A 13,895-nucleotide genomic window follows, 5' to 3' on the forward strand; every position below is an offset into this window, starting at 1 on the left:
TATACTGTGCTGTGCTGGAAGCACACACAACTTCCAATAACTCCTGCAGATGACAATCGGGCCCAAATAGAGAACAGCTATGTAGGTGGATAATAGCGGTATGTACTGGGTACAGACTGCACGCACACAGCACGCACTATCTCCTGAGTGACACTACTGACTGCAAGCTCTATTGTTAAAGATGGACCACTAGCTATATAGGTGAGGTGAATATCACGGTGTATACTGCGGTCAGGGCACGCAGACAATAACCAGAAAACAGCAGAGTTAAAGGGGTATATACAGATGTATACTGTGCTGTGCTGGAGGCACACACAACTTCCAATAACTCCCGCAGATGACAATCGGGCCCAAATAGAGAACAGCTATGTAGGTGGATAATAGCGGTATGTACTGGGTACAGACTGCGCGCACACAGCACGCACTATCTCCTGAGTGACACTACTGACTGCAAGCTCTATTGTTAAAGATGGACCACTAGCTATATAGGTGAGGTGAATATCACGGTGTATACTGCGGTCAGGGCACGCAGACAATAACCAGAAAACAGCAGAGTTAAAGGGGTATATACAGATGTATACTGTGCTGTGCTGGAGGCACACACAACTTCCAATAACTCCCGCAGATGACAATCGGGCCCAAATAGAGAACAGCTATGTAGGTGGATAATAGCGGTATGTACTGGGTACAGACTGCACGCACACAGCACGCACTATCTCCTGAGTGACACTACTGACTGCAAGCTCTATTGGTAAAGATGGACCACTAGCTATATAGGTGAGGTGAATATCACGGTGTATACTGCGGTCAGGGCACGCAGACAATAACCAGAAAACAGCAGAGTTAAAGGGGTATATACAGATGTATACTGTGCTGTGCTGGAGGCACACACAACTTCCAATAACTCCCGCAGATGACATTAGGGCCCAAATAGAGAACAGCTATGTAGGTGGATAATAGCGGTATGTACTGGGTACAGAGCACGCAGACAGCACGCACTAACACTACTGACTGCAAGCTCTATTATTAAAGCTAGATCACTAGCTATATAGGTGAGGTGAATATAGTGGTGTATACTGCGGTCAGGGCACAGACAGTAACCACTACACAAGAGCAAAATAGTAAATCAGCCAAAAACGATTGGTGTGTAACTGTGTTGAAGGTACACAGAACACCCACTGCTTCAGATGCTAACAAACACTACACGAGGCCGCCTGAAAGGCAGCTTTATATAGTGTGGGGCGTGCACTACACAGCCTGAGCTATGATTGGCCACAGGCAGGATGCCTGTGGCCAACCATTGCTCTCCTCGCTACTGGCGCTGCGATTGGCCAAGCATGCGGGGTCACAGTGCATGCTTGGCCAATCGTGAGACAACAATGCATTGCGCCATCGCAGTGCATTGTGGGCCACACGAATTTTGCCGCGAACGGCCCAAACGTTCGGAATTCGGCGAACGCACGAACGACCGATGTTCGAGTCGAACATGCGTTCGACTCGAACACGAAGCTCATCCCTATACAAGTGCTTTGAATTACAAGCATGTCTCCGGTAACTAATTATGCTCTCAATCCAAGGTTTTACTGTAAATGCAAATGTAAAAATTGGACACCCCACATCTACGTAAGGTGGGGAAAAACAGATGAGACTCTGTATGTGCCACACATTCAAAGTCCCATCTGTTTGCCCCCACCTTACGTAGATGTGGGTTCTCTAACTTGTACTCTATGTAGGGATGATGCCTATGGAGACATAAAAAAGCAAATCCTTCAGCAGATAAACCTGTGAACACAAATGCATATACATTGCGTATTTAACCATTTTCCTGTGGATTCATCATCTTAAAGAGGAGGGCCGGTTATACAAAAAAAAAAAAAAAAAGTCAGCAGCTGCAAACACTGCAGCTGCTGACTTAATCAACACACTCACCTGTCCAGGGTGCCCGCGATGTCGGCCGCCCGAGGCCGACCCGTCCCTCGGCTCTCGGGTCCCGGTGCTGCCATTCCTTGTAAGGGAAACAGGCAGTGGAGTCTTACGGCTTCACTGCCCGTTTCCTACTGCGCATGCGCGAGTCCCGCAGCTACTGCGCATGCGCGAGTCCCGCAGCGCTTTCTGAATGGGACGCTCTGTGTTCTGGAACACACAGTTCCCAGAACACAGCGCGACTCATTACCCAGAAGACGCCGCGACGAAGACAGAAGACAGAAGATCTCCGCGGAGGAGGAAGAGGAAGATTAGGAGAAAGTGCCTAGCAACAGGCATTTCTGGTAAGTAAAAAAAAAAAATTTTTTTCATTTTTTTTTTTTTTTTTTTTTTTTGTAATTTTTAATATTTTTTTTGTTTTCAGGGTGGCCCTCCACTTTAACTCTCTTTGCCCTCTTAACCTTCTTGTACTTTATTGTATTGTAAATGTACTGTCTCCCTTTTATATTGTAAAGCGATACGTAACCTGATGGCACTATATAAATCCTGTATGATAATAATACTAATAATTCAGTTTATATGTGGCTACCTTTTTTTTTTTTAAAACAGCATTGCAGTGTTTTTGTGCAAAAAAGTACTTATGCAATAAATCCAATATCAACTTTCATACTGTCAGAACAATAAAAATGATGAATGCTTGGTTATTATAGCTAACGCTTTGCTTTATTAAATAAAAAAAGGGTTGTTGGTTGCTATTTTTGCTTTTGTCTCTTAACCAGACCAGAAAAGGAAATGCCAACTTCAAGGCAGACAGAAGTTTATGATTTTCAGCAATACACGCATACATGTTAACCTCTTCATGCTGTCGGTACGCATATATGTGGTCTCTTGGTGGGTGGGCCTTAACACTGAGCGGCCACATGTTTGTGTACCAAAATTTAAACAAAGCTTTGCCAAGAGCACACGCCCTGCATGCTCCTGGCACAGTTACTGGCAGCTAACCAAAAGCCCCTGATCTCTACTGTCTCTACTTGTGATTGGGAGTTTTCCAATCATGTGACTGCTGTGACAGCCAATAACGACGGTCACATGATCAGAAACCCTGCCCCGCCTCCCAGCTTTAGGGATGTGTGGGCATTAAGTCTTTAAGTAACTACACAGCATAATAACAATCTATATGTTTAATTTTGCAGGTAACATGGAGACGGTATTGGATGAGGATTCACTCAATGAGAATACCAACATGATTTGGCTTGGAGCTACATATTTGAGGGGACGCTGGTTATATAAATTCAATGAATCTGAAACCAAAGAGGCCAAGTTTCATATTAACAAGGTATGCGCTTCTTTTGTACAGGATGGAGAATGTTGGGAAATAGGCAATAATAAGAATAAAGTGTAACTAAAGGCAATTAAAAAAATAAATATAAAATTATGGATAGATTAAGGGAGGGTCATAACCCCTCTCAGGCTTTTTTTATCATCTGTGTCCCTTTGGAGAGATTTCCATTCACTTACTGCCCTATAGCCAAAACAGGAAGTCAGAGAAAATCCCTCCAAAGTGAGGTAATCACTGTGTGCCACCAAGGTCACCAGAACTAGTGTCCCCATTGGAAGATCTCCCCTCTATTACTGGCATCAACCTAAAATTTGGGATTTTCTTTTACAAACTTTCACTTCAATCTCACTATCAATGATAATGGTTAACAGGAAAAATAGAGAGTGAATCTCCCTAATGGGGCATAGACGGCAATAAATACCGACATGTGTTCTCATCCCTCTCCATTATTTTCAAAACTAAAAAATGTCTTTAACTACACTTTAACAGTGTCAATATAGATGCAAATAATGTAGCTGGTAATTTAAAGCAGTTTGAAACCTAAAAAGTAAACATTTATTATATTGCAGTTCATTAATTATTAGATGTGATGGCTGTATTAGCTTCCTTTTTTTTCATCTGGTGATTCATCCAGCAAATCTATTGTTTTTCAAAAGCACAAGCATTCCAGCAGAATGTATGAGTTTACATGGATAAGACAAACCACCTAACACTGACAGGGGTGATTAAAATGATCAGCTTTTATTTATTTATGCAAAACCTTTATCCCACTAGGAAAAAAAATAACTGTTAGTTGTAACTGCTTATAAAGTATGAGCTGGAGTTTGGCTTCAATTTATTTGTGTATCTAAATCTTCTAATACATTTAACACTCCCCTCCCCCTCAGACTGACAATGCTGCTACCTGCTGTGCCTCCTGTTCTCATTCCTCCAGAGCTTTGTCTCACTAATACTGGAGGTGTGTTGATGGCCAGATCACCAAGTAAAAACAGAGGGAAAAAAGCAAAAGAAAAGATAATTAAAACAGCCGCCACATCTAATGATTAGTGAGCTGCAATATAATACATTTTGGTTTTGGGTTTATTACTGCTTTAAGATGGATAGTGTATGTGGGACAAAACTTAGAAAACATTTATTTTTCATGTTCAGGTTTTACAATACTTTTACATTCATTATTTGCTAAAGTAAAATGAGGTGTTGTTCATTTCAGCCATCCTGACATGTGTAGGGGAAAAAAACAAAATAACTTTTTCTGCACCTACCTGGAGGATTGAAGAAAGTGTAGGTTCACTCTGCTCCACTTTAGTAATTCAGGCCTGTTACTTTTAAAATCAACATCAAACTGATTTTTAGATGTTCATGGACAAGATAATGAATTTAGACAAAGAGATATAGAAAAAGAGGGCTTGGACTTTTTAGACACGACCACATAGGTCTAATGATATAAAAAGCTATTTATTAAACATAGAAACAACATTAAAATCAACACTGAACAAAGTCCATGTCACAGAGTAAGAAATTATGAACTGTACATACCCAACGGAGAAAACATGAAAAAATGGTGGATGACTACTAATTTCATAATCATATATTAAATTCCATATAGAGGCTATGAAAACAGATTGAAGATGGTGGTAAAATCCTGGGCTCTACATATTACGCACCTTGCGCTTCTTCAGGAGCATCAAAAAAGAGACTTAATAGATAAAAACAAAATATACAAATAAGATCACAAAAAATACATAGCACATATAACATGTACATTGGAACATTGGTACAACAATGCAGAGCCTAGTAGGAGACAATCTGAATCACTTTTATTGCCCCCTCCCCCGTTTTTTTTTAGACTATTGAGGCTCTAATACTGTGATTAATGTTATTACGCATGTCCCCATGGTATACGAGGTTTTGGGTTTCATGTCTGTTCATTACCAGTCAGATTGCCTCCTACTAGGGTCTCCATAGATGCATTGTTGTACCAATGTCCCAACGTACATTTTATATGTGCTATGTATTTTTTGTGATCTTATTTATATATTTTGTTTTTATCTAATAAGTCTCTTTTTTGATGCAAAGTGCGTAACATGTAGAGCCCAGGATTTTACCACCATCTTCAATTTGTTTTCATAGCCTCTATCTGGAATTTAATATTTGATTATGAAATGAGTAGTCATCCACCATGATTTTTTTCATGTTATCTCCGTTGGCTATGTGCAGTTTATATTTTCTTACTCTGTGACATGGACTTTATTCAGTGTTGATTTTAATGTTGTTTCTATGTTTAATAAATAGCTTTTTATATCATTAGACCTATGTGGTCATGCCTAAAAAGTCCAAGCCCTCTCTTTCTATATCTCTTTGTCTAAATCATAGGACGTGGCACCTGCTATTTTAGCAGTATCCACAGCACCACTCTGTGGCCATACGCAATAGTTTATTCAAGCTAATTATTTGATTAGATTTTTGTAACAAAAATGAAAACAATTTTAAAGCATTTTTTTTTTTATCAGCAATAATTAAATAAGCAGATGACATTATGGCTTTTAAAGAAAACTTGTTTATTCAATATACAAATGCACATACTACTATTCAATTGATTTGTTTTATTTTAATCTTTCTAAACAGTTTTTACTGGGTAAATGACTCAGAGAAGACATCAGTAAAACAAGGCTGCCCTCTGGTGGATTTGCAGTTAACATCACTTGGGGCTAGCTAGGAACAGCCATAATAATATTTTTCACATGAACAACATTTTTATGTTATGTTTTACTTGGTTTCTTTATTACTAGAAAAAGGTCAAACTTACCTTAGAAACTAAATCATGTAAACAAGCAGTTTTTATTTATTTTTTTGTTTTTGCATATAACTTAAGATATAATACCTTTCATTGATTATGTAGACCAATGGTGGTCAACTTTCTTGATACAATTGGCCCTAAGTGCAGCCCGTCACTAAAGGGCTAAACAAATTCATTGAATATATGCTTCAGAAAGCTGTCAAATACTGCAGACATGCAAACGAAAATAGTCAAAGATTAAGGGCATGTTACATGAGGTGGTCAGAGACTGCGAAAATCCTCTAGGAGTTGTTGGAGAATGGAGACATAATTCATAGGTTGGTCACTAGGGATGAGCTTCGTGTTCGAGTCGAACATAAGTTCGACTCGAACATCGGCTGTTCGCCCGTTCGGCGAATTCCGAACATTATGGGCCGTTCGCGCCAAATTCGTGTGACGCTCACGGCCCACAATGCACTGCGTCATCGCAGTGCATTGCTGGCTCATGATTGGCCAAGCATGCACTGTGACCCCTGCATGCTTGGCCAATCACAGCGCCAGCAGCGAGGAGAGCCATGATTGGCCACAGGCAGGATGCCTGTGGCCAATCATAGCTCAGGCTGTGTAGTACACGCCCCACACTATATAAGGCCGCCAGCGCGGCGGCCTAGTGTAGTGTGTTGGCGTCTGAAGCAGTTAGTGGGTGTTCTGTGTACCTTCAACACAGTACACACCGATAGTTTTTGGCCGATTTTCGATCTTGCTGTTGTGTAGTGGTTGTTGTCTGTGTGCCCTGACCGCAGTAAACACCGCTATATTCACCTCACCTATATAGCTAGTGATCTATCTTTTATAATAGAGCGTGCAGTCAGTAGTGTTAGGAGCTTGTGCGTGCTGTCTGCGTGCTCTGTACCCAGTACACACCGCTATATCCACCTACATTGCTCTTCTCTATTTGAGCCCACTTGCCATCTGCAGGAGTTATTGGAAGTTGTGTGTGCCTCCAGCACAGCACAGTATACATCTGTATATACCCCTTTATCTCTGGTGTTCTATAAAAAAGGCATCTGCAGGAGTTAGTGGGTTTTTTGTGCCTCCAGCACAATATACACCTGTATCTACCCTTTATTGCTGTTCTCTAATAGAGGCATCTGCAGGGCTTAGTGGGTGTTGTATGACTCAATTACAGTATACCCCTATATCTCTGGTGTTCTATAATAAAGGCATCTGCAGGAATTAGTGGGTGTTGTGTGACTCCAGCACAATATACACCTGTATCTACCGTTTATTGCTGTTCTCTAATAGAGCCATCTGCAGGGCTTAGTGGGTGTTGTGTGACTCCATTACACTGCTGTTTTACCCAACTCCCTTCAGGCCATTACCATGTCTGGAAGGCCAGCAAGGAGAGGCAGACAGGCGCGAGCCGATAAAAGAGGGCAAGCAGGCTCTGTGTCTAGAGACAACCATGCTGGTCGTGGATGCGGTGCATTGTCATCAGCATGTGGCCATGGGACACGCTTATCCTTCTTTTCGGCAGCTGGACATGTTGAACCGCAACATGCCAACGACTTGGTAGAGTGGATGGCCAAGCCCTCTTCATCCTCCTCATCCTCTCTCACCCAGTCTCAGGGTACTAGCAAAGCAGCTGCCAACGCATCGTCTTCCCTCCTCTCAATGTCATCATCAGTGACTCCTTCCCTAGACCCACCACGTCCTCCTGAGGAGTCTCCTGTACTCTTTGAGCACAGTGTTGGGTACATGCTCCAGGAGGATGCCCAGTGTTTTGTGGGCTCTGATGATGACACTCAGCTAGAGGAAGGCAGTAGCGTGAGCGCAGAGAGAGGGGATGCTCAAGAAGGACAGCAATCTGGCAGTCATGTTCCACAAGCTGCAGCATACTGCCAGGTTTGCTACAGCGATGAAGAGGGAGGGGATGATGAGGGCACTGACTCCACGTGGGTGCCTGGTAGGAGAGAGGAGGAGGAGGAGGAGGAGGAGGAGGAGGCACATGTCCAACGAGGCAGGGCCAGCTTAGGGGCAGCACACCGACTGAATCACACCGCAGAGCTCTGCCTGTGCAGGGCGCTGCCTCTGCGCGTTATTCTAAAAGTTCTTCGGTGTGGGCCTTTTTTGAGACGAGTGCATCAGATCGCACCGCTGCTATTTGCAACATATGTCTCAAGCGTATCTCGCGTGGCCAAAACATCAGCAGCTTGGGCACCACATGCTTGACCAGACATATGTTGACCTGCCATGCAGCTCGTTGGCAAGCGTACCTCAAAGACCCACACCAAAGAACAAAGCGGACCTCTCCTTGCTCCTCATCAGCAAGCATCTCCAACACCACTATACCTTCAGTCCTCTCTGAAACCTGCTCTGAGAGGAATGAAGGTGTAGAATTAGGTGTGTCACAGCCAAGTGCTTCCGGGAACTCTGCTAGCGGTACACCCACGTCCGATTATAGCAGGCAAATGTCCCTGCCCCAGCTGCTGGACCGACGAAAGAAGTTCACTCCCAGCCATCCACATGCCCAGCGGTTAAATGCTAGCTTGGCTAAATTGCTAGCACTTCAACTGCTGCCTTTTCAGTTGGTAGACTCGGCCCCCTTCCGTGAGTTTGTACAATGTGCGGTTCCTCAGTGGCAGGTCCCCAAATGCCACTTTTTCTCACGGAAGGCGATTCCGGCTCTCTACCGGCATGTGGAAGGCAATGTCCTTGCCTCGCTGGACAGGGCGGTCAGCGGTAAGGTGCATATTACCGCTGACTCATGGTCCAGCAGGCATGGACAGGGACGTTACCTGTCTTTCACGGCCCATTGGGTCACTCTTCTGGCAGCTGGGAAGGATGCAGGACAAGGTGCAGTAGTGTTGGAGGTTGTTCCGCCACCACACCTCCAAAATGCTACTATTGGTTGTGACACACCTCTCTCCTCCACCCCCTCCTCTTCTTCTTCCTCCATGGCCTCTTCCAGTGCTCTGTCCTCAGAACCAGCGGTGCTCCGTAGGCGTTCCAGGGGCTACGCAAGTACGCAGGCAAAACTATGCCATGCCGTGCTTGTGCTGGTTTGTTTGGGGGACAGGAGCCACACTGGGGCAGATGTTTTGTCAGCTCTGCAGGGGCAGGCTGAGAGGTGGTTGACGCCACGCCAGCTTAAGCCAGGAATGGTGGTTTGCGACAATGGCACCAACCTCCTCTCCGTCCTCCGACAGAGACAACTGACCCATATGCTCTGTGTGGTTCACGTCCTTAACCTGGTGGTGCAGCGGTTCTTGGGCAGGTACCCGGGCTTACAGGATGTCCTGAAGCAGGCCAGGAAAGTCTGTGTGCATTTCCGCCGATCATTTAATGCCTGTGCTCGGCTGGCTGAGCTCCAAAAGGAGTTGAACCTGCCCAAGAACCGCCTTATGTGTGACATGCCCACCAGGTGGAACTCAACGTTGGCCATGCTGCAGCGGCTGCACACGCAGCAGAGGGCCATCAATGAGTACCTGTGCGACTACGGAACCAGGACAGGGTCAGGGGAGCTCGGTTTTTTCTCACCACGCCAGTGGGGCATGATCAGGGATGCATGCACTGTCCTGTCACCGTTTGAGGAGGCCACAAGGATGGTGAGCAGTGACAGTGCATGCATCAGTGACACTGTACCTCTTGTCCACCTCTTGGAGCATACGCTGCATGGAATAATGGACAGGGTACTTGAGACAGAACAGAGGCAGGAAGAGGAGGACTTCCTTGCCTCTCAAGGCCCCCTTTATCCAGACAGTGTTCCTGCTGTGCCACCCATCACACAGGAAGAGGATGAGGAGGAGGAGGAGGATGATTGTGTCAGCATGGAGGTGGAGGCTGGCACTCAGCATCAGCATCAGCAGCAGCAGCAGCAGCAGCAGTCTTGTAGGGATGATTTACAGTCCCAAGAAACACGTGGACTTGTACGTGGCTGGGAGGAGGTAGCTGCGGATCATGTTGCCCTTAGTGACCCAGAGGACTCTGGACCGAATGCCTCAGCTAACCTACGCTGCATGGCCTCCCTGATCCTGCAAAGCCTGCGGAAGGATCCTCGTATTCTTCGGATCAAGGAGAGGGACCATTACTGGCTGGCCACTCTCCTTTGATCCACGGTACAAGGGTAAGGTTGCCGACCTTATCTTGCCATCGCAGAGGGAGCAGAGGATGAAACATCTCTGGGAGGCCTTGCAGAAAGGTCTGTGCAACGCATTCCCAGAGACTGGGAGGTTACAAACTCCTGGTCCTGGACAACGTGTTGCTGAGGCATCGGTCAGAAGGAGCGGTGGAGAAGGTGGCCGTCTGACTGATGCTTTCAGACAATTTTTTAGTCCGCAGCCCCAAGGTATGATCGGTTCCAGCAACCATCGCCAGCGTCTGATTTACATGGTGCAGGAATACCTAGGGGCAAGGTCAGACTTGGACACCTTTCCCACCGAAAATCCTCTGGCTTACTGGGTCTTGAAGATGGATCACTGGCCAGAGCTTGCACAGTATGCAATTGAGCTACTGGCCTGTCCTGCATCCAGCGTTCTTTTGGAACGCACCTTCAGTGCTGCTGGTGGCTTTGTTACCGATCACAGGTTGCGCCTGTCCACCGACTCAGTTGATCGACTGACCTTCATCAAGATGAATCAGTCTTGGATCACCCACAGCTACCAAGCACCTGAAGCTGATGTAACCGAATAATTTTTTTTGAAATATCACATCCCTTCAAGACTGCCTATGCTGATGCTGAGTGACTGTCCTGTTATGTTGATTGTCTATCCTCTTCCTCCTCCGCTGATATGTTGGAAGAACATTTCTGGTTCTGGGTGATGCCATTAGCCCAATTTTTCTGCCCCTGTTTAACAGGGGCGTTTAAGTACAATTTTTGATGCAATGCTTTGCAGCAGGGCTAATTCCTGCAATAAAACTAGAGTATATGGGAGAGGTTGCAGTGTGGTGGCACCAGTACCAGTGCCTAAGGCCCAATTTTTCTGCCCCTGTTTAACAGGGGCGTTTAAGTACAATTTTTGATGCAATGCTTTGCAGCAGGGCTAATTCCTGTAATAAAACTAGAGTATATGGGAGAGGTTGCAGTGTCGTGGCACCAGCACCAGTGCCTAAGCCCCAATTTTTCTGCCCCTGTTTAACAGGGGCGTTTAAGTACAATTTTTGATGCAATGCTTTGCAGCAGGGCTAATTCCTGCAATAAAACTAGAGTATATGGGAGAGGTTGCAGTGTCATGGCACCAGCACCAGTGCCTAAGGCCCAATTTTTCTGCCCCTGTTTAACAGGGACATGTAATTACAATTCTTGATATAATATTTCACAGGAGGGCCCGTTCCTGTGCCCACCCAGAGTAACTGTGAGGACTTATAGTGTTGTGGCACCAGCACCACAACCACCAAAGGTCAATTTTTCTACCACTGTTCAACAATGGCATGTAATTACAATTCTTGATATAATCGTTCACAGCAGGGCGCTCCAGCGCCCACCAAGAGTCACTTTGAGGGCTTACAATGTTGTGGCAAAACCAACACCTTGTTCCGCCATTTCTGCAGAGCATATAGGGCAGGCCCCTACTTTCAAACATCCAACTTACAAACATCTCCTACTTGCAAACGGAAGGAGACAACAGCAAGTGAGATGAAAAAAGATGGACGACAAAACAAATTATACAGGGGTGATAACCCTTCCCTATGTTTTCCAAAAAGCTTAAAAATAGTTTTTTTGACTGGAGCTACACTTTAAAAATGTACCAGTTGAAAATTACAAACAGATTCAACTTAACACAACAAACCTACACAGTCCCTGTCTTGTTTGCACCGCCTGTATACTGCTGTTCTGAGTATATAGGGCCTGGGGGCCACACGCATTTCCTTTTTTTAATATGGGTACAGGGTTCCCCTTGATATGCGTACAAGACCCAAAGGGGCTGGTAATGGGCAGGGAGGGCTACCCATGCCATTTTTCTCAATGGTTTTCAACCATATTGCAGGAACCAGATATAACATTAAAACCACAAGCAGTTTTCAATTATGTTATTTCTGTTTAATGTCATTTTGTGCAGGGACTGTTCTAAACACGGGAAACACGTGGCACTTCACAGGCATACTACAGACACCCCCCAGGCACCATATTTAAAGGAATATTTCACTTTTTTTACTTTAATCATCATTAAAATCAGTGCTCCTGCCAAAACGGCCATTTTTAAAAACATTTTAGGCATTGACCCATGTCCCCTGGGGCAAGAGCCAGGTCCCCAAACCCTTTTTAGGACAGTATCTTGCATATTAGCCGTTAAAATTAGCACTTTTAATTTCGAACGTTCGAGTCCCATAGACGTCAATGGGGTTCTAAAGTTCGTTCGAATTTGGGGTCCGTTCGAAAGTTCTGGTGTGAACCGAACCGGGGGGTGTTCGGGTCATCCCTATTGGTCACATTACATGAGACTGCTAGAGATCACTGCTTTTATAGTCCTCTCACAAATCAATGGTCCATCCTTTGTAGCCCCTTAAAAATGACCTGAGATTTAACGAAGTAAAATATGCTTTTGCTGGCCAAAGACCAGACCACTTTTTGCGATTCGGCACTGCGTTGCTTTAACTGACAATTGCACGGTTATGTGACGTGGCTCCCAAACAAAATTGGCGTCCTTTTTTTCCCACAAATAGAGCTTTCTTTTGGTGGTATTTGATCACCCCTGCAGTTTTTATTTTTTTGCGCTATAAACAAAAATAGAGCGCCAATTTTGAAAGAAAACGCATTATTTTTTACATTTTGTTATAATAAATATCCCCCAAAAAAAAAAAAATAAAATATATATATATATATATATATATATATATATATATATATATATATATAAAATTTCCCTCAGTTTAGGCCGATACGTATTCTTCTACATATTTTTGGTAAAAAAATCGCAATAAGCGATTATTGATTGGTTTGCACAAAAGTTATAGCGTTTACAAAATAGGGGATAGTTTTATGGCATTTTTATTAATATTTTTTTTTTACTAGTAATGGCGGCGATCAGCGATTTTTATTGTGACTGCGACATTATGGTGGACACATCGGACATTTTTGACACATTTTTGGGACCATTGTCATTTATACAGCAATCACTGCTATACAAATGCAGTGATTCCTGTGTAAATGACACTGGCAGTGAAGGGGTTAACCAGTGGGTGGCAGTGTAGGGGTTAAGTGTTCCTAGGGGTGTGCTTCTAACTGTTGGGGGCTGGGATTTCTTTTAGTGAACACTGATCTCTGCTCCAATCACATGGAGCAGAGATCAGCGTCACTTGTTGCTAGGCAGAACGGGGAGATGCTGTTTACAACGGCATCTCCCAGTTCAGCATCCCCACTCACGGGGGTCCCGACCAGAATGCGAGCGTGCCGCCGCCGGCGCACTCGCGATGGCAGGGCGGCCTTTAAGATGCGTGCGCTGGTCAGGAAGTGGTTAAGTGCCCAGTATTGAAGTGGTTAATAAAAGACATTGGATGTATTTGATGATCTGTGGTGTGCTGGCGAATATATGCATTTGACCTTAGGCTGTGACACTCTGGAAAATGCAGCCTGGAGGAGGATTTGAGCCAAGGCTATCACTGTAACACCAACTATAATACTCCATGAGACCTGAGAGCAGGAGAGCACAACTGTATGTAAGAGAATCCTGTGTGTCATTCATACGTACGCAGTTGACATACCATAGCAACATTGTTGTTCCTGAAAGACTTGATGAATCATTTACTTACAACGTACTGTAGATCAAACTTGCGATTTACTTCAAAATTAAGACGTGTAAAATTAATAAATTCCACAATTTTGTCTAAACCTCTAGTTATATCTTAAAAGTATTGTTA

At 44.4% G+C, this 13,895-nt stretch overlaps 1 protein-coding gene across 1 annotated transcript in view; it reads left to right on the forward strand.

Moving 5' to 3' along the window:
• Nucleotides 1-13,895, forward strand: part of LOC143996806 (serpin B5-like) — an 87,057-nt gene that overhangs the window by 49,197 nt on the left and 23,965 nt on the right. The window contains exon 5 of the mRNA XM_077492082.1: nucleotides 3,117-3,259. Within this exon, the coding sequence (XP_077348208.1) occupies nucleotides 3,117-3,259 (143 nt within the window). The remainder of the gene's footprint in view (nucleotides 1-3,116; nucleotides 3,260-13,895) is intronic.

The sequence above is a fragment of the Lithobates pipiens genome, unplaced genomic scaffold (genome assembly GCF_037356315.1).
Source record: "Lithobates pipiens isolate NorthernLeopardFrog02 unplaced genomic scaffold, aLitPip1_a1.2 Scaffold_19, whole genome shotgun sequence".
NCBI classification, from domain to species: Eukaryota; Metazoa; Chordata; class Amphibia; order Anura; family Ranidae; genus Lithobates; species Lithobates pipiens.